This window comes from Xiphias gladius, chromosome 6 (assembly GCF_016859285.1).
Source record: "Xiphias gladius isolate SHS-SW01 ecotype Sanya breed wild chromosome 6, ASM1685928v1, whole genome shotgun sequence".
NCBI lineage: Eukaryota > Metazoa > Chordata > Actinopteri > Istiophoriformes > Xiphiidae > Xiphias > Xiphias gladius.
The window spans coordinates 18,276,484-18,297,731 of NC_053405.1; the positions used below are offsets into that span (position 1 = coordinate 18,276,484).

At 40.0% G+C, this 21,248-nt stretch overlaps 1 protein-coding gene across 3 annotated transcripts; it reads right to left on the reverse strand.

Moving 5' to 3' along the window:
• Window positions 1-371: 371 nt before the first annotated feature.
• shc2 (SHC (Src homology 2 domain containing) transforming protein 2) lies at window positions 372-21,207 on the reverse strand. Of its 3 annotated transcripts, none has more exons than XM_040128419.1 (14): window positions 21,056-21,207; window positions 16,066-16,326; window positions 12,156-12,226; window positions 9,693-9,753; window positions 9,258-9,377; window positions 8,571-8,624; window positions 8,323-8,374; window positions 7,914-8,040; window positions 6,719-6,899; window positions 5,085-5,178; window positions 3,495-3,674; window positions 3,022-3,371; window positions 2,550-2,701; window positions 372-2,109 (listed from the first exon to the last, which is right to left on the reverse strand). In XM_040128419.1, exons 1-13 carry the CDS (start codon window positions 21,068-21,070, stop codon window positions 2,573-2,575), a joined length of 1,695 nt encoding a protein of 564 aa, XP_039984353.1. In that variant the 5' UTR covers window positions 21,071-21,207; the 3' UTR covers window positions 372-2,109; window positions 2,550-2,572. The 3 variants fall into 3 exon arrangements, with proteins under 3 accessions (XP_039984353.1, XP_039984351.1, XP_039984352.1); XM_040128417.1 differs by having other exon boundaries at window positions 16,066-16,860; XM_040128418.1 differs by lacking the exon at window positions 21,056-21,207 and adding an exon at window positions 18,912-19,057 and having other exon boundaries at window positions 16,066-16,876.
• Window positions 21,208-21,248: the final 41 nt, after the last annotated feature.

Here is a 21,248-nt window from a genome sequence, read left to right on the forward strand (position 1 = left end):
TAGAAGATAGAATCAGCTGCACTGGTTTTATATAATATTGTTATAATAAAAAAGAAAAACAAATTACTCGCCTGTTGATCCTGTGCTTTGTAACTCACTTCATGCAAAAATACTGTTGATTGAACACACAATAGCTTTTGAAAGCTGTAGCTTTTACACTGTGTCTCATCTCTATTTTTGGGTGATGGAAATCTGAAGTCTTAATTTGGCTGTAGCATGTGAGTGTGGAAAGTTGGACAGCTGGGTTCACTGTGCAGCTGCAACATTAGCCTGCAGATATGAGGACTCACGAATGACAAAATACCACTTGAATTTCTTTAATTAATCTTTAATTAACTCTTTAATTAATTTTATTGACAAAAAAAGGTTAATCAAAGAAGGAAGGATCCAAGAAATTCCTGAGAACGCAAAAGGACAGATCTGAAAAAATTACATTAATCATTTGGACCTCACCAAAGGCCTTGTAGCTCACTTCATCCCTCTGCGCATTCATGAGGCTGTACCAAAGAACAGCGGAGGGCCTGGTTAAAGATATGTTGCTAATGACACAGAGAGAAATGCAAACAGGACATGACCTACTCCTAGTAAGATTTAAAAGTATAAGACGGTTTAGCCAAAGAACAGAAATCAACAAACTAATGTATTTCCCTGAGCCGGGACAAATAAAAGATTTATTTTCTAGTCCAAATCCCCTGGCTTTAATAGCAATCACTGAGGAGTGCTATGTATGGCTTGCTTCAGAGAAAACAAAAAGATTAATCTAGGGGAATGTTCTAAGAGACACACATAAAGACAATGACAATCATGACTGCAGTAAGACAGTATTAAACATTATTCACCCTAAAACGAGCAGCTTAGATTATTGTTCACAAGTATAAGAGCTTAATCATCCTGAAGTCTGTTCAGTCATTCATTGGCATGGCAAGACAACTAGTCTTTTGCGTTAGGAGCATAAATGCACATCATATACACTCTGACACAAATGCCTGTCTCTGTAGTTATTAAGGCACTGAAGTTGTAGGGGCTGGGGAAATACAGGCATGGATATACTGAGTTTGTATGCACAGTAGGTATATGTAACCCAGGATGTAGTATTAATTTGACCTTAGAGTACAGTCTGACCAAAGGTCTTTACGGGACTATACAACACATACAATATGTCTTTAACAAATTATGAACGGCTCTTACAAACACAACACAAACGACTGATATTCATGGTAAATTTGTTAAAACTTAAGGCTTTCAAGACAATATATTTTATCTCCACTTGGCTGTCTACATGAAGATATAGCATGACTGCATGATTTTTTTAAAAAGTGGAATTTGGTGCTTAGATTATTGTGAAGAAACAGAAAAGACAGAAGAATGTGTTGCTATTTTAGAAATCCAGCACTGAATCATGTTCAGCGTGTTTCCATTGTGCCATCTCAGAGTCAGGTACTGCAGTCCTGTGAACATGTAACAACAAACAGTCTGTACAATTGAATGAATCAAAGGGTTCTTCAATTGTCTCTTATAATCACAGTATTTCCATTTCTTGCATTTATACTGAAATGAACTACTGAACATGGAACCTGACATCTTTTGTTTTTTATATCTGCACCAAATAATCAGTGACAGTTTTGTTCTGGCGATTGGATCTTAACGTGACAGTTTTGTTCTGTTACTGTCAGGCAAGCCGTGGTAGACTGGAAGCACATCACTATTAGAGGCATTGTAGGACATTTCTTCACTGTGCATCAAATCCTTATGTGATTTCCTGAAGTTGGGTCCTCTCCGAACAGTCACATTGGTTGACTATAATCCAACTCAGGGTTAAGTCAAACTGTGGATTCTGATCGACTTGTTTTAGCTTAATAGCTGCATGCTGAGGAGTTTATAACAGCTGAGGGATAGTTTAGTTGATCCTGGTAGGCCAACAGGCAGAGGAACTACAAGGAGATGTCAGATGCCTCACTCTCCTTTGTAGAGTTGTTCGTGGAAAGAAAGTGTCAGTAATATCCTTTGTTCCAGATAAATATCCATCAGGGATAAATGATTTCCATCTACAGGTTGTTGTTTTTTTTTTTTTTTTTGTAGCTCTTTGCATGGGCACACAAAAATTCAGCTCTGGAATAAGATAGAGAAAAATGACATAATTTTAGGCACAGGCTTAAAGTCAATACAGTAATAGTTTGGTGATGGAGCTACAATAATCACACGTCTGACAATAGATAAGCAGTCCATGACTGCATGCAGAAATGTAATGCTCACATTCAGTAAATAAAAGAGGGAAAAACACCAGATTTTCATTGATTACCCCTACAAGTTTAAGAAAAATCCCTTATGTTTTCTTGAAAACATGCAGTTTTATTGCAATGTACATTCAGTTCTTCTTATATAGAATGCTGCCAATAACCCTAAGTTATATCAGTTGTAAAAATCTTTATAAATATATATAATATTTCAAAAATTATGTTTTACCCTCTCCTGCATCCCTGATTATATGCATTGCCAATCATAATCATACATCATTTTCATCATCCCTTGTGTATGTCCTGTGTTCTTACTGTCCTACGCAGGGGCAGGTGGCTCACAGTTTCCTCCTGACCACCTGTTTAAGGTGGAGCTCACTCTCTGCTGCTACAATAGGCAGCTCGTTCTTCAGATGGTATGAGATAAGGTGGCTTATGCTCTCAAATAACATGTCTTTGGTTCGGACCTGTGTAGAGGAAAGCAAGAGATAGGGGGTGTATGTAATCATGTTGACCAGAAAAACTGCACGAGACTTTTGTAAACACTGTTTGCTACATTGAATGGAAAATAATAATATAAATACATATGTTAAATGACATAAAATGTCACTATGATCAATGTTCAGTGTTTCTTAGTGACACCCACAAAACAGGGATTAAATGTCCTCAACAGTTGAAACAGTTTTAAGCCTATTTTTGTTTTTACTGGCTTTATTTGAATTACTATGACCTTTGATTGCTGGCAAACGTAGTTTTGACAAGCTGTCTCACTTGTTATTAGACTCACCACTCCCTCAGGGTCCACTAGCAGTAGGTGTTTGGGCAGGCCACAGTGCATGCCTGTAAGCACATACTGTCCCGGGTTGGTCGTGCTCTCCCGGACGAGGAAATCGCCGTCTCGGACCAGGAGTTTCTCAGCGTCTCGGCGGCTCATTCGGCTGTGGTACCAGGTCTCCCTGCGGAGCTGATCCTCATTTGGGGCCACAGGTGCTCGACGGCGTGGAGGGCTGGGCCACTGGTCCTCCAGGAACCGAACGCCTCCCCCTCCAGCCTGAGAACCTCCAGCTGTGGTGGATATACTGGAGCCAACAGCTCCACCACTGGCCTCGTGGAGCTTCAGGGCATCCTCAAAGGGCCCTTCAGGGACAATGATGTTTCACAAATACAAATATTTTCAGTCTACAGTATTTTTCTAATAAGTAAGTGAGTTTATCCTCACTATATGTTTCAGAATATGTAATTCAGAATCTCAGGAGTTACTCATGTCAAAGAGATCTTTCTTGGGACTGTCGGGTGCCCGGCCTCCTCTGTGTCCACTGGACCCCTGTGCTAGTGAATCCAGGTTTTCCAGACTCTGGGTGTTTACGTACTGATGCTCCTCATAGTCTCTGCTGCCAGCAGGTTGGCCGTCAGCACACAGGTAACCATCTGATGTCAGAACTGAGATAGACAGGTGCTCTCAATGCATTTCTGACTTCTGGCGGGAAATGTATGATATTTGTGTGTATGTGTATGTGTCAATAGTCATATGTATGTGAATATGTGTGAAATTTTTTTGTTTATTTTTTGTCCCCCCTCCCAAATGGTTGAAATCACAGTTCCACAGACATTCTAAGATAATTAAAGAAGTCTAATATGTACTAAAGTGGATGTGTATTGCTAAAGTCATAATTATAGACCAATTTTATGTAGCAACCAATTAGAAAACAGCTTCTGGACAGCCCTCGTAGCTGAACAGTGCATGCCACAAAACTACAAGTTCCACAGTTCATTTCTGGCTGGCCCCCTGTGTTATATGTCATACCCCTCTCTCTTCCTTTGTTTCCTGTGTCACCACTGATTGTCCAATAAAGGTGAAAATGCCAAAAAATAATCTTTTAACAATATTAATATTAAATCTAAAACGTTAACTGCTGCAAATGTCGTCTGAACCTTATCCATTATATCGTTGTTCCAACTATCTTCTACTGTCTGTATTATAATGTTCATTCCCTTATTACTGGACTGTTTACTTGTGCATTCAGATTTACGTTCCTTGAACTGCATTAATTAATGTTTTAATTAGCATGACTGATTAAAACATTTGGTAGATGAAGTGGTTGTAAATGATACCTGGTTATTTATATATGATTTCATCATCACTTTATTGTTATGTCACTTTAAATCAATTTTTTCAATGGCAATTCCGATGTTTAAAATCAACAGAAAAAGGGTCAATAATTTCCGCAGCAAACCATACATGCCATTCATTGTTTTTGTTTGCTAAAAGTATTTATTTCTCAGTAATTCTATAAACTTGGTGGAAAGGTGAAACTGTAGAACAACTTACTAATATTGTTTTTTATGCTATAAAAATCAAATAAAACATTTATCCTAAGAAACCGAGACCATTGCAGATATTTGTGGAAACAAATACTACATGTTTCCTGAAAAGAATGGTGTGGTCTGCACTAAATTCCTCCGCAAAGTTAATAAAAATAATTTCTCAAGATTAAGTATCATAGTAATCCAAATGGAATTCAGAGAATCTCAAGGACGCGCCAAGCTTCCCTCCTATTAAAGCTGACAGACTACATGAGCCATGAGGCCAAGCCTTTTATCTCACAGGTCATCCTGACTACAGATCCCAAGAATCCTAATTCTATCAAGGTGATTATAAGAAGAGTCCAAACACTGAGCTTCTGCCTGTGCCAGACTGTAAGCTCCTATTAAGGTAATGTTATAAAGTAGCTGACTGGCACTTCAAAAGAATAGATTTCAAACAGTCTCCCTCTCTGACAAACTGGTGCAAAAGGTTACAAGCATTTTTTTCTAGCTGTTATACCTGCTTACTGCCACAGGGTGTCTCACCTGAGCTGCTGGTTGTCTCAGTGTCCCAGTGAAGCTCATAGCACAGCTGACCAGGGAGATAAGATGCTTGCTCCCTCCTCGCTGGTGAGCCCATCTGCAAACACACATACACACCAGAACAACAAATCCTAATTACATTTCTATCTCTATACCTGAATGGACAAGTCTCTCATCTCTTGTCCCCACATAATGTTGTTTTGTAGCACTCTATTTGAAACATTAGCTACAGCATGTCACCATATTTTGAACAGGCTGCAGGGAGAGAGCGATGATTTCTCTCACCCGGTAAGCAGCAGGGGAGCCAAGGCTCTTCATGTAATCATATCTGTCTTTGGCAATTATGCTGCAGGCACATCAGGAAGACAGTTATGGAGTATATTTTCATGCTCATGTTGTATAATTCCTTGTAAACAATGCGGGGAAGGAGAAGCAAAACACATCAGTCACCAGTTTATGAGGGAGATATCAGAGAGTTTAGCCTGAGTCTGGCTGTCACTGTCAGGTATAGTTCTTCAATACCTGATCAAGACCAGATGTTGCTTTGATTAGATATGTGATAACATTAGATGGTGAAGTTGGGAATAACACATTGCACATGATTCTTGGATGCCCTCTTGGAGCATCTCATGTTTACATATTTGGAAGTGTTGGCAGTACTGGTGGTGATTAGTCTGAAGAAAAAGCAGTATACTGCAGTGGCGGAACAAGTATTCAGATCCTTTATTTATGTAAAAGCACAAGTACAGCAATGCAAAAAATAACCCTCAGTTACAGTAAGTCCCAATTAAAGTTCAGAAGGAATGTATAAGCATCATTGTACTGTTGTAGCTGGTTGAGCCGGAGCTAGTTTTAACTACTTTATATGCAGTTTGGTAGTTTGAATTGTTTTGAAACTACCAAATTAAGGTAGTTTCAAAACAATTCAAACTACCAAACTGCATAAAAAGTTCCCAACCTCAGGATTGAGCCTCCTCCAAAGGGTCACAGAATAAATCTGGGACATCATGAGATGGTTAATCTCAAATTTGAAACTAATTAATTAATATTAACAGATGGACACACATTCTCCTTAATAACAAACTTGTGATTTATAGGCTACTATGCTGCCATGTTTTCTACCTTGAACCTTGGACCTAATGAAGCAGAAAAAAAGAAAGTTCTGATACACAAATCTGTTTTCAGTTTTTAGAATTTTCAGTAATCTTTGCCTCCGTTGAGAAACACTGGAGAATTGGACCTCTCTAATCCTCAAGCAGCTAGTTTTTTGTAAAGGGCCACAAGCCAAAAAGGTGACAGAAACTGGTTGTATATTACACAATGTGCATATTTAAGCTTAATGTGTTTGTGTATTTTTAATGTAAAATCTTAATCTGAAAAGTAAATTGTAACTACAGCTGTCAAATAAATGTAGTGGAGTCAGTACAAGTACTATATTTCCTTTTCAAATGTCATGGAGTAGAAATATAAAGTAGCATAAATTAGAAATAAAGTACAAGTACATCAAAACTGCACAATATTTAAGTTTACTTGGTTATATTCCACCACTGCTAGACTTCACAGCTAAGGCTACCATAGCTGAATCCCAAACCTGACCCAACTTGACGTTGTTTCCAAAATCATGCCAGGAAACTCACCTGTGCTGCTGTTTTGCTCTGTGGCTGGGTGTGGATGTGACCCAGGAGGGCTCCACTGGGCCTGAGTCTGGAATCCACTACACCCCCAACAGGAGGCTCCTTCCCCGGGATGCTGTTGTAGTAATCATGCTCAGAGAAGTCCTCATCCTCCCCCCACATTGGCTCCTCTAACCTCACAGATCTGAGGAAGAACATACATGTAAGTGAAAGGAATGAAATGACTAAATTAAAGAAAATACACTGAAAAACAGAAAAAATAACTATGTTTTTATTACAATGTGGATGAGCATATGAACAGTATTACTACTGCTAAATCAATACCACTAATTCTATAATCTAAACAATAATTATATTGATTATTATTTTGTTATATTTATTTTTTATAGTGACGTTGTAGTAAAATAATCTTTCTAGGTTCTCAAATGGAATAGCTCAGATCAGATGACATCTCCACATCCGAAACTGATCTATATAATAAGCTAGAGATTTATATAGATCACTAGAGTTGGCGCTGCTGGCAGCAGAAAGAAGTTCATCTGAAACCGGAATAGAAAAAACCAACAGTCTGGAGTTCCTCCTGTGTCTGCAGTGGCATCACTGCAACACCTAAAGTTTGGTCACAGGTTGAGAAGATCTGTGAGGATCAATATTACAAGATGTATTTTTGAGTTAACACAAGATCAAAGTATCATCACTCTCTGCAATGAATAACAAAGAAATCTGTCTGTCTTACAGTAGATCTGGTCTTTGTGGTGGAAATTGCAACTAAGCTCTTTCATGTAGGATGCCTGGCCAGTATAGTGTCAAAGTATTTATAGTGTCAAACTAAGTATGACTGATAATGTCAACAAAGTAAACTTCCATTATCTTCATGTCCCCTTTGTCAGTCTTCTTAAAATAACATCTGATTTATATTGATATTTGCTGAAAGTGTCAACTAGTTTAAAGCTCTAAGCTTTAATGTATATGAATGTTCTTTTGTTGATTTTTATTTTTTTTTAAATTTTATTAGCAGTGTTTGGTTAAACTTTTAGAATTTTGCCAAACCGGGAGAGTATATACAGTTACCTCTTAGAACCTTGGTTCTTGTTGTTACTGTATATAAATAGGCGGCAAATGTATGATTTAATATTGTGTCAGTAAAATAAACTGTTTCTATCTTTTCATAGACGTCATGATTTTGGCAGTGTGTTACCTCTCCACAGATGCCATAGTTTTGGGAGGACTGTGTAGGTACTGTTTGAACTGAAGCTCGAAGGCCTGGCCGATGGTGCTGATGACACTCTGGGCTAAACCATCACAGCACTCCAAGATATGACATGCTGAAGGAAACAGAAAAGAGAAGACGTTTTTTTTTTAAACATGAGTTAGATCCTGACCTAATATTAATCCCACGACGTTAATTGTTTTTCCAAAACCCTATACAGTTTGCTCATTTTTTTCTTCTTTAATGGGGGTGATATCTTGCTCAAAAATATTAGTAATTTATATTAAAAAGCAAGAACTGTAGTAGATTTCATAGTAAGGTCTACTCTCATATCAAGGACAACTTCAGAGAAGAACTACTTTGTTTCCAAATGAAAAAGAAGCTTTTCAGAACATACCTCTCTGATTTACTGGGTCTTTGGCCACATACGCTACATAATCAGGCGTGTCCTGCAACAGACAAGAGGAAAAATTAAATCAGACCAGATGAATTAGTATAAAATGACATTAATGCCTTCACTGACTCTTGGGTCATGAGATTGGAATCCAGTAAAATGCAATCCAGTCAGATATGCATTGTCTGCCAAAATGTGCATTCCAACAGCTACAACGTAAAGGAGAGCTGGGAGTAAAATGCTGCACTCACTGTGTCTCCCCCAGAGGCAAATGAGATGGACTGCATGGGGTGGTGCGCTATCACCTGAAAGAGACAAGGAAATAAATCATAGGCAGAGGTTTGCAATATTCTATTTCTTTATTTTGTTTCATCAATTAACATGGATATATTTAGCAACATAAATGGACAAGAGGACAATAGATTCCAAAATCTAATGAAGTAAGGGTTAAGGGTTTGATCGAAAAGGACTAGAGCCAATGCCAACAACTATACCAATACATGTAAGACTGAAGCTTTTGGCAACGCACTAAACATTTTTCATAATTAGAAGAATTCAAAATTTCATCCCTACGATTTATTCTCAGGTGGTAATGACTAAATTTCTTCAATAAAAACTTCTAAAAATCTATGTCATATGTCTTTTAGCAATTATTCACTCATGACCCAACACGCCTATTTATTGGATGTGGAAACTCAGGGATTGACTATAAAATGAGAAATTAATCCACACATATCATTACTGAAATTTAATAACGGAAAGAATACCTAAAATGCAAAAATAATAGTTCACACATTTTGAAGATTTTAATGTAGTTATGATCACAGAGAGTCCTTATTTATATGAACTGTGGGCAATGACATTAATTCAAAAGGATATTTGGCATAAGTTATGACTCTAATCCTTGAAGAGATGAATTTAGTTTAGCATCATCTAACCTGTCGCGTGGTAGGAATGAGCAGACCGAGGCCGTCTATGGAAATATTGACTGCGATACTCATGCCCGCAAATCGCAGGTTACTCTTCCCCATAATGGACTGGAGAGCTTTGTTCAGGTTCTGCATGAGAAAGAATACAGTGGAAATTATTATCACATATTTCAAACTATGGTTATTACAGGAAAATGATAATGTCATTCTGTATTTGACAACAGAGAAAACCGGCACTGAGTAACAGATGGGTTCAGAAAGCATCACACAAGCTGTCATGTGTACCAAAGTGACTCTAATAGACATTGCACCCTGCATGGTAGATTCTACACATCTAGTTCACCAGCAGGATTAAAACACTTTTAGCGTATGTGAGAGTACAAGGGATTATTTGCAAACAGCATAATGAAGCATGCAAAGTAGCACTAAAACTTTACTATTAACCTTCTTCCTCCAAGGCCCCTTTCCTCCTGGCACAGCTTCACAGAGCCTGTTGATGGCTTCCCTAATTATGGAAATGAAGAAAGGTCAAAGGTCAAAGGTCAAAATAAAGTGTGAGATACTGGTACTGATCAACTGGTTGAAAGGACATATTTATGATCTAGACATCATGTGGATTTATGGTGACTGTGCACCCACGTACATTATGGTGACTGGATTGTTTGTGAGTATAACTGAGATGAAAAGTTTTAAATGTTTAGCCCATGTTCAGGGCTACACAAATTTGCTGCAAAACAATAAGGGAAAAACCTGAGGTTGAACATGAACAGACGCTTTGTGTTCCTCCCTTGGGCTAAAGTCATAGGTCACAAACCCGTCACAGTTCAAAGGTCAAGAAAAGGTTTCCAGCAGGGCTGTTCATAATGCACTAAACTAGCTTTTACCACTGATTTCCATGGGTCTTCCAAAAAAAAAGAAAAACAACAATCACAGTCATCATAAGTGATTGTTTATCAAGCTCATGTTTAAGTCCCCGTTGAATTAAGGAAGAAGAAACTTGATGTAAAATAAAGTGTCCACATCTTCTACTGCTTCTTTAGTGCATCATTATTCACTTTTATTTTCCACAGGGCAATTTTCCTTGCAGATCTGTTACAGCTTTGAAGTGAAGCTGCTGAATCCTGGGAATGGCTGTCTAATGGGCATTTAAAGCTTCTGTCCCCTGTGAGTCTGATGGCAGGAGTGACGCATAATGTGGATTTGTGGCTGGAGCTCAGGCTCTCTCTGCCAGGGGACAGCGGGGACAGCAGTCAAGAACCCAGCTGCCCCTATCAAGTGGCTTGTAAATATTTAAAAAGCAGCGTCCCGGGCCCCATCTCGAGTAAAGGTCTTCTCAGGGATTTTTGAAAAACACCACAATGTTTGAATGACTCATGCTGATGAGAGGGCAGAGGGAGGAGGAGGAGATAAATGGGCTGTTGTTGTCGTTGTTTTTGTCTGCAGCCTACGTATCTTCCCTGCAATAAAATGCTAGGCTTCATTATCACTGGTGTTGCTGTTTAACACCGTGACACCCAGAGTACTGTTGGAAGAATGCACCCTCTTCAAATCCAGGGGCCGAGGTATGTTTTTGAAACTCTGACAAACACTGAATGATTCGTTGTCGTTCTCCAGGACTCAGTTAAGTTGTGTATGAGCCATCAAGCTGAAAAAAGGCCAGCTCTTGATGGAAAATATCGGCTCCGAAATTAAAATGCTGCTTTTGATACACATGCAGCAACAATTCACATTGCATGTATCCTCTCAAGTTTTTTGGATTGATTAAGACAACTGATCACTGGTTTTTGGCCTTGTGGGACAGATGGACCATAACGTATTCCCCAAGGAATCACAGACAAAGGCTTCATGTCATTAGCATCACAGGAGAATCTGGAAGTCTGTTTTAAAGCAGCCTTTCTTCTTTGCTTTATTCTAGCTACTAGATGGAAAAGGCCGTAGCGAATTTGACTGAGGGTGAGCACACCGAAACTATAAAGTCAACAACTGCAAGGACACAAACACAAAACAGAGTCCTAATCAATACACTAAAAAAAAAATCATGATTAAAATGATGTCATGCAACAACTAAACCTAATGTACGCAGCTTAGGTTCTGTATGGTTCTTCCCTTTGTTAATGTTTTGTTTTGCTGTTTTGTTTTGAACACCGCCCCTCCTCCTCCTCCAGAAGTTATAGCCGCAGACATTATCCAGCAGGGTGCGTTCATGGGGACTACTGCAGCCTTCCACAGTCATTAGCGAACATCATCAATTATATATCTTTCTCCCTCTCTCTATCACTCCATCTCTGCTGCCTCCTCCCCTTGCACTTAAGCCTTGGATGCATGTTGGGCTCCGATTACCACCGATCGATTGTGGAAGAGAGAGAGGATGGGGGAGAGACAGAGAGGGAGTGCACTTCTCCCATGTGGTTGAGGATTGCACAGAACCCTGCTTTTATAACAAGAACATCACGTGTAGGACATAAAAACACAAAGACACAGACATACTAAGACCCTGAGGTATGGTTTTATACATGAACATATCATGACCTGTCAAACCACTGAACACATACTGTGCACAGTAGTTGTGTTTGTCTTTTAACCCGGGACACACAACACTGTATTGCTGCCATCATGCAGAATCTTGCGACTTTAGTTTTCGGTTCATTTTTATTATACTTGCAATGTATTATACATTATTATATTTTCCACTGCAACTGGTTAAAGAAATACACTACTAGATATTCAAAACCGTGCTGCTCTGATGAGTAAATGAAAATAACCACTCTAACTATAGGTACTGCCCAGCACTGACACACCACTGATGGCAATTTGATATGATAGTGGCTCATGCTTTAGTAAATTCTATACATCTTGGATCAAATTCTCCTGACTCATCACTACCAGTAGAGATGGTTACCAGCTTACCTTGTCACCTGAGTTCGCGTGTTGAAGTCCAGGGAGCGCATTGACTTCAACACTTCAATGCAGCCCATGTACTGCGAAGAGAAACAATGCACACAAAAAAAAAAAAAAAGTTAAAAACAAGTTTTAAAATATGGCTGCAGACAGATTTTGGTCAAGATTAAATGCTCCTTTTTTACTGATGAAGGAATGAAAAGTTTTATTCAAAAATGAAAGATTCACTATCTTCAAAAGGGGGGATGGCCTAAAAAAATGAAAGCTGATAGTAAACTCTTTACGGAATATTATTGAAATGACCATCTTTCCGAGGACCTTAACTGGCGTAATAAAGTATCTAGGTTTCAAAAAATATAATCTATAAACATGTACAGCAGACACTGTATTTGCGGGAAAACTTTTCAAAATTGTTTTTCAGTGGCATCAAAAATCTTCTATTGGCCAACATGACTATTTACAACAACACATCATAATCTAGCTCAGACCCACATGTAGGCCTTTAAATTGTACTGCAGTGAAGAGCAGCCAGCTGAGCAGCTTCCTAATGGCCATCGGGCTGAGGTGCTAATGGCACCTAGACTAAATTAGCAGCACTAAGAGCTCCAAATCATGGACAAACAGTAGCGTCTCAGTCCTCTGAGGGATGCTAAGGGTGTGAGTGTGTTTGTGTGCTCTGTACAATCATTGCACGCACGGATGGTCTGTGCCTATTTGCATATCTGTGAGGGTTAAAAAAAAAAAAGATGTAGTGAAGGCTAAATTTTAAGATATAACATTTCTGTTTGTGGAACAGTTTACCTGCCATCATCAGTAAATGTTTATCCATACAGTAATATATAATGTAGAATTTATCTAACTGATGAAAAATAACCTTTTGCCTAACTACATGACATGTACAGTGTTTATTAATGTGCAATGTTGCAGTTAGATACACCAATACACAAATTTTAAAAATACAGAAAATAAAAAGAATCAAACAGAAATAAAGTGTTACAAATTCATGACCTTTGACTGTGAAAAGGCAATAGCGTTGAATTGTCCATTAATTTTGATTATTATTGGTGTAGAACATAATTGTGTTTACACGTGTGATTATATCTCCGTATTAGTAGTTTGCTGTCTCTGTCCTCATCCTGCTTGAAAGGCTTACCTTAAAAAAAGTCATTTTAAATCTCATGCAAAATTCTGGATGTAAACGTAAACTTTGTAAAACTTTTCACGTGATACATAACTCCCATCCTGTGCACCCTACAGTATTTCTTTCTCAACCAATGTCATATTTAGCGTATTTTCCAGGGTTATTACTGCACCGAGTGCAACAGAAAGCAGACAGACCACACGATAGCCACACAAACAAACACGCACACAAACACACACACACACACACTAGAGAGTAAGAGAGGCCGAGAGAGAGAGAGAGAGAGCAACCTTTGAGTCTGAGAGTTTAATGAGCTTTCTAACCAGATTTAAAAACGGGGGGGATGTCTTCCATCAGGAAAATTGTCTCTCTCTTTTTTCTTTCTCTCTCTCTGCCAATGGCTCCATTGTCACTCACTCATCTGCTGATGCAAGGCATCCCCTCCTCTATCACCCTATCTGCACTTTTATCCTTTTGGCCAAGTCTCCAGCTCAATATTCCTGTGACTACAGGGACACTGGCTTTCCAAGAAGAATTCCTCAGAAATGTAATAACACCGAATTCCTCTTTCAAACTTTCTTGCACTGTGACTTCCTTCTTTGAGATAAATTAGGGCTGCTTTATAGTTTGTCAATGTACAAAATTTCCTAAGCCCATTTTATTCTAATATATTAGAATTCTAATATAATTCTAATATCTTCTCATTTTATCCATTGATGCAAGGCCAGACCAAGAGGCATGTAGGATGTGTAACGATGGATGGGCAGAGAGGGGACAGATAAAGAGGACAGCTGGATGTTATCAAACAGTATCTGAATGGTGGGGTCAGTAAACAATTAGTTCTTTGAAGTTCAGTGAACATCCAGTCTTGTTTGCAATTCATGTTGTGAGTGATAAAGCCAAAGACAGTTTTCCACATTCTGGGCAAAAAAGCTGCTTCTAATTTCATACTTTTGTGCACTTCACCATGGTAGAACCTTTCTTGAAACTGCGGAATCATATTACAGATTAAAGATATTTATAATTTGATGGGGGCAACACTGTGCACCAGATTGTGAGGGAATAGTATAAAATGATAGCAATCTGGTTTTAATATAGCTCTCTAAATGATAGCTGCTTTGGCAGCTGCAGTTCTTTGTTTGATGGTTGCTGCAGTGTCCTGACTGTCAGACATGGCAGATGCAGGCCAGACACAGAGCCTGACATGACCGTGAGGGCAGGGAGAAAGTGTAAAGGAGGAAACCAATCCTAAGGATCATATTTGTGTCTTTCCCAGCAGAGAAGTGACTTTGAAGGGATGTGTATGGGTCTTTGAAAGAGTGAGTGTGAGAGAGAGAGAAATGAAATAGAGGGAGAGAGAGCTGCATGCTATGGTAGCTATGCTGATTAAAAATGGCACAGCACAGCAGAAATCTCCTGTCACTTTGACACTAACACATGCAGCAACTACTCCTCCCTGCATAGATTTACCACTTAATTGCAAAGATACGCTATGGCTTTAGCTGCCGTGAAACACATTTCAAACATTCACATGGGTCATCTCAAATTATTGCAGTACACATTCAGAGATGAAAAAAATAAGCTGTTAAAAGCTTAGTCTGATAATTGACTGAGTTATCAGTCAACTATGAGAGCAGCACTTGTTATGAATCTAGAAAAGCTCTGCATGGTGAGGAGAGCTCCTACGTACTGATCATTGGACCCCTCCCATACCGAGCCAACCTTCCTCTTCCACATCACATGATGCAAATGACCGTGATTAAATGTAATTGAATATAGGAATGAATGGGTCCTGTATAATGCCATTAGATTGCGTGCTTGGGCCCCAGACTGCGCTAATCAAGAGCACGTCATTAGTTTTTTTTGTTTCTTTTCTTTTGGGGCTGTGCAAAGAGGGGCAGAGATGAACAAGAGCGGGGGATTACTAAGCGGAGATCATTGACACTGAAGTAAAGCAGTCTGCTTGGGATGGTAACCCTTTGTAAACACAAATCACACGCACACTTTGATAAAGATACCTCTTTGGAACACAGAATTATCTGTTTTGTTTATAATCAACTAACTAACCATCCATTTCTTTATGTGGCCTGATCTTATTTAATAAAAACACAAAGAGTTTGTGAAATATTTAAAAACATCATTCAAGCTTACTATAATGGTACTAACTATAATAAAGATTGGGATTCACACTTTATGGAAAAAATCTTATGCTCTCATCACACACATGAATGTAAACAATCCCGAAACCACACAAAGAGCACCACTCCCACAAGCTTACAGTGGGAGCTTAAAATCAGACATGCTGTAGGATTAATGCGCTGTAAATACAGGTTGGTTGTTGTTTGGAGAATAGGGTATGATGCATACAATCTGTAAATTGTGCAGCAGAATAAGAATCCTCACTATAGTCTGCACACATAATTTCATTGTTTATCTTTGTCCACCATGATGCCAGTGTGCTATCCTGACGCAGTCTCCCTACCAGCCACACCAATCCATCAATCTGGATTAAATTATGTATTCTCCAGCCCTCGCCACACGAGCTGCATAACAAACTGCCTGGCACTGTGGTGTTTTCTCTTTCCCACCCAAACAGAGAAACCTTTAAATGGGATCATCACTATCCTCTAAGAAGGTAGTTGTTCCTTAATGAGCACCTGGAAAAGAAAAGTTTTCTTTTCCTGTGTTTTGATGCAAAAAGACACAAATCCCAAATTCCCTTACAATGAATATACAGTATGCATTAAAAAAAAGGGGGGGGGGGGGGCAGTGACTCACCCTGACAATATAAGAGGCTCCTGGTCCTGCAATCTTCTTGTCAGGATGCAGCCAGCCCTGGGAGGGTTTGTGGATGAAGCTGCCCTTCTGGTTGAAGTCTTCACCCCCCAGCCAAATACCTTCCACCCTTGTCCTGCGGTTCATTCCTGACCTAGAGCTGCTGGAACCACCAGGGCTTGCCATGACCTCTGTGGCTCCAAATCCGTGCCCCCCTGGACTGGCAGAGTTTGCTGCTGTGACTGCTCTCTGCCCCCGGATGGCCTGTAGGGAACACGGGGTGACACACACAGGGTCACAGGAGTTAAGCACTGCTGCAAGACTGGCCACTGGGCCACTGGCTGAGGTCGCACCAGTGGGCCTGTGTGATGTTGAAGAAGGGGAGACAGAGGCCTGGGAAGGAGCTGCTGCTGCCTTGCCAGAGTCCTTGCTAGAGCTGGAGCTGGAGCTGGAGTTGGACGGGCTACGGCTGAGCAGGGAGTTGGAGAACTTCCATTGGGGCATCTTAGGGATGAGCATGCAGAAGGTTGTGGTGGCATCCTGTTCCCCATCCAGGCAAGGAGAGTCAGCCAGGGCTGTAGCACCAGCAGAGGAGGAGGTTCTGGCACTGGGATCCAAAGGAGGCAGGGGAGGCAGAGGAAGGCTCGGGGTGGAGGAGGGGACTACTGGTGTGGCCACAACTTTGCTGCTCATGGCTAAGCTCTGCATCAGGTCGTCGGAGGAGGTCACAGACTCGTTGCGAAAGCGGCCATACTTTGGCTTAAGGAGCATGCCCGGAGGAGCCGCCTGAAGCAGGAGCTGAGAGGGGGGATAACTGCCAGAGGATGAAGGTGGAAAGGGGGAAGGGGGAAGGGGAGGGGGGAAGGTGTGACGGAAGAGGGGGAGAAAACGACGGACAAAATCTTCCAGGCGGAGTTCTATATCCTTGTCAAAGTCAGCTGAATGCTGTCTGGGCCTCCCCCGTTCACAGACACGCACACACACTGTCCCACTCTCATGCCGCCCTCCTCTCTATCTGAGCTGGCCTGCTTCCTTTCACTGCCTTAGGCAAGCTTGCTCTTATGCTCCCGGTGTCTCTCTCTCTCTCTCTCTCTCTCCCTCTCTGGATGATGTCATTGGGTCTATTAGCCCTGCCCTGCCCAGCTGCTCTCCGACTGTATTAGCTAAAACACATCTGCCTGAACCACCCTGCTTTCTCTCTCTCTCTCTCTCTCACACACACACACACACACACACACACACACACACACACACACACACACACACACTTGCATGCCGAAGAGAGGCTGGAAAAATCAGCAGTATGATTACAAATCACTCAGACTGAACAATGCTGTCAATGTATAAACTGACACGATAAAAGAAAGCAAGATAATGGGGTTATATTTAAAATTACATTACTCTTAAAGGACTGGGTTAATCAGAGCAAAGCCAACAGTCTTTTCTCTTTTTTTCTCTCATTTTCAAGATGATAAATATAATTCACATACAATAATATTTTGGTTCTGGAGGAATGTGCACAAAAACAAACACAATATACTGTAGCAGTACCAACTGGTATGGCTATATTCAGATACAAAATAGAAATATTAACAGAGGAACTGCTAGTGATTAAATACAGGCATGAATGTCATCCAATTAGTTGAAGTGTATCTTGTGTGAGTCAATTTGTGCGTAATTCCATTTGTCCTGGCAGTACACAAAAACGTAACAAAGGACACAATGCAACCACAATCATTAGGGACTACATGTCTGAAAACATCAACCATATCCAATCTGTGTGAATTCTCTTCCCAACTTCCCTCCCATCCACCTCCCCAGAGAGCAGTCACCCATTTCAGCACAATCCTTTTAGCCCCCCACTTGCACCCTCCCTCATGCCTTTTCCTTCATTCCCTGTCAAATAGTTTTGACTCTTTTTTTGTATTTCTCTCACAATTGTGTTTTCCCATCTTACACAAACATAACGTGAAGTATGCATCAGCCGTCAATGTTCTGAGTGTGAAACACAAAGTGGGTTACGCAGGGATTTATAGACCACAACTTTTTTTTTTCTTTTTGTGGTGGTCAAAACGTGCACCCAGGTAAGAGTGACTAAGAGGTATTAAAAAAAGAACACAAATCTCAGGAATGATCGATGATGACCACAAAGGTTACTCAGAATAACTGACATTAAATGCTATAAGAACAGAAGAGAAGACTTAGTGGTCAAAAACAAGCATGCGCAAATACACATAGATGTGAACGATGTCTGGAATGATTATGAAACAAGTCAATAGGCAGGGTAATCTGTTAGACAAAAAGAGAGTTAATGTACTAACTAAATAATGCCACCTACACAGACAAGGAAAGGCTCATTATGTTCCTGTCAATAGCTTAAATTCAATCAAGCAAGTCATCATGATTTGTTCAGACTCATAACCAGTCTGGACAGTAATGTCTAGTTTTCTGTCCAATAAAAATGTAACTTAGGAACAACTCATTAAACAACATATGACTCACTCAGAACAATACTGTACAAAGCATCCTAAAATTGTAAACTGAATTAATTCAGAAATGCATTGGAGGCAGGAAGCTTACCTATACACACACACAAACACACACACACACATATATATATATAGATAGATAGATAGATAGATAGATAGATAGATAGATAGATATATGCCAGGGTCCGAAGAGAAAAAAGATGAAAATAAGATCCAGCCCAGTAAACTATAAAACTACATATCTACATAAACTACGTGTATGAATCTACTATCATAGTACAAACCAGCTATAAGTACGGTTGTATATCAGAAAAATTTCATTTCACTAGTCAAGAAACCATATTACAACAAACTACTCACGCTGAAAAACCCACACACACCAACAAACCCCCATCAGAAACTCTATGACACCAATGCCACTGCCATCCCACCTTCTCCCAAACAGCCAATCCCTTCTTGTTTGTTTGCTACAGAGTATAAGAAGTTACTGATAAACCAGATGTAGTCGATACATGCTGACAGACGCACGAGTAGCTGGCCTTCCTGAGTACATTTTGTGCCTTTTTTTCCTGACAAATGACTGCACTGACAACAGATTTTTTTAAAAACAGATTTATGCAATTTATTTCTTCAAACCAAATTAAGTGAAGTATTTTAAACAAATAGATGCAATAATAACCATTTAAAAGTGGTACTAGGTTTAATTTTCATGAATGCCAATTCAAATTTTTTAATGCACCTGATGTTACACTGCAATTTCAATCACACAACAATACTATGTTTCTCTCTGTGTGTGAAGAGCTAACATTTTCTAGGCCCTGACTTTGGTACTTTGCATATACAAGTGGAACAAATCACGCTGTGAATACACCACCACTCATTAGCAGCTGTTACCCTGACAACAGTGATTACAACTTGGAACAACAACATTGGTTACCTGCAGCACAGAAACCTCCAACTATAGTGTTCGGTTAAAATATAAAACGGGTCTGTATTTGCAAATCATTGACTGAGAGAAGTCATGTATTTATGTAAGGCCTAGAGAAAAAAAACTCCCACAGCCTATTATTATGTCACAACATTAATGTTGAAATTTCAAGAATAAAATGTATTAAGTCAATGGGAATGTGTCAAATAGCAATAAGAGAGTGATCTGTTTTTGTATTGAGGGATAAAGTCTAGTTATAGTACAGTAAAGCATTGAGTGACAAGACAAATTCCCCTCCTTTCCCTGGATTGGATCAAAATTTAATTCCTAAAGATAAAAAGATCACCACTATAAATCCAATGCCTGCAAGAAGGACATATGGACAGTTTATAAATCGTAGAAACATATAATCATATGTATTGTCAGACCAATTCCCACTGCAGTTTTAGGGTAAGCTGATACTGTATATTCTTGATACTGCATTAGGTCAAGGAAACACGGGGGCAAATGTGCTTCTATGGGATGTACATTTGATTGAAATATTTAAAACAGTGACTTAATGGTATTGACAGTCATCTATCACAAGTGCAAAGAGACATGTTGTGTCTGTTAGGTTGTCCGATAGGAAAAAAACTTCAACGTCAATGTAGCATCCAGTCTTCAGATCACTGCCACTGGTGACGGGCTCAATAATCCTGCACATCACTCGCGTTGTAATCAATGACTCGTGTTGACGATTATTGATAAATGTACAAACAACGTGGGGATGTGAACAACAGTGTAAACACTGCAGAACCTAATGCCGGTCAATAAGACCAAAAACAGCGCAACAACATGATAATTCAGAATGATAATCCCACTGCCTCTGTTTTTACTGTAAACCTTCAGGCGGTCTTCTGTAGGGCTACATGATGTTCTGTGACACACCTGGTTCGGCCGCGCTAACCTGTGCTCATTTTGACACCGCAGCCAGGCCCGGTTTAGCTCGCAGCTGCGTTTTAATTCCCTGCGAGCTTCAGTTAAGATGGCCCTGCTGTAAACGGCAGATGCTGAGTGACACAGCAACGGCCCCTTTGCGTTACCTGCGCAGCGCACCTGTACGCGATTGTTTGTGCGTGGCACGCGGAGGTTGAAGAACTGCCTAGACACGGCCGTTGGGTTCACTGCTGCTGTTGACATTTAAACCAACATGACGCACAAGCAGGAGGAGTTCAGTGACCATCCAGTGTGGTTTTAGTGGGAGGAAATTCGCTTTATTCTAGCTTTTTGAGGCATTTAATGGGAAACAACTTTCCATTTTTTTCACATATTAAGGAGCACACGCTCCGGCACCCCAACGTCTAGGGAAGGTAGAGTTGCAACGCAGCAGAGATAATGAATAGCTGAAGAGCTCTCACTTAGGCTCTCTTTTCTCTGTCAGAAACGTTCTGGCGACGGACCTAAAACGTTTTCAAATACATCAAATATCTTCCGTTCAAGACTTATTTGACCTATGTGGAAATAAACCAAAACTTAAGATGATAGTTGAAATTTACGTTTTGTAAAGAATTCACTCCTGTAAATTCTATATACCTACTGTAGATACACCCATTGTTGCGAATCGTGTTTCCTCGTTGTGCGTTTGCAACCGAGTGCTTCATCTTCCGAAACATCGAGGATCCGGTTGGGAGGGGCAGGCTCCTGCCTTGACCAATCCGGGGAATGCGGGGAGCCGTTGGGGTTTGAATCGTCGCCTGAAAACAGCGGCAGATGACAGCAGCTTGTTGTGC

Coding starts and splice junctions, on each gene's coding strand:
- shc2 (XM_040128417.1), bottom strand. Junction 8,041..8,322: donor AGACCCAGTAAATCAGAGAG/GTATGTTCTGAA, acceptor TGTTTCCTTCAG/CATGTCATATCTTGGAGTGC. Junction 5,179..6,718: donor AGAGCAAAACAGCAGCACAG/GTGAGTTTCCTG, acceptor GTGTGTTTGCAG/ATGGGCTCACCAGCGAGGAG.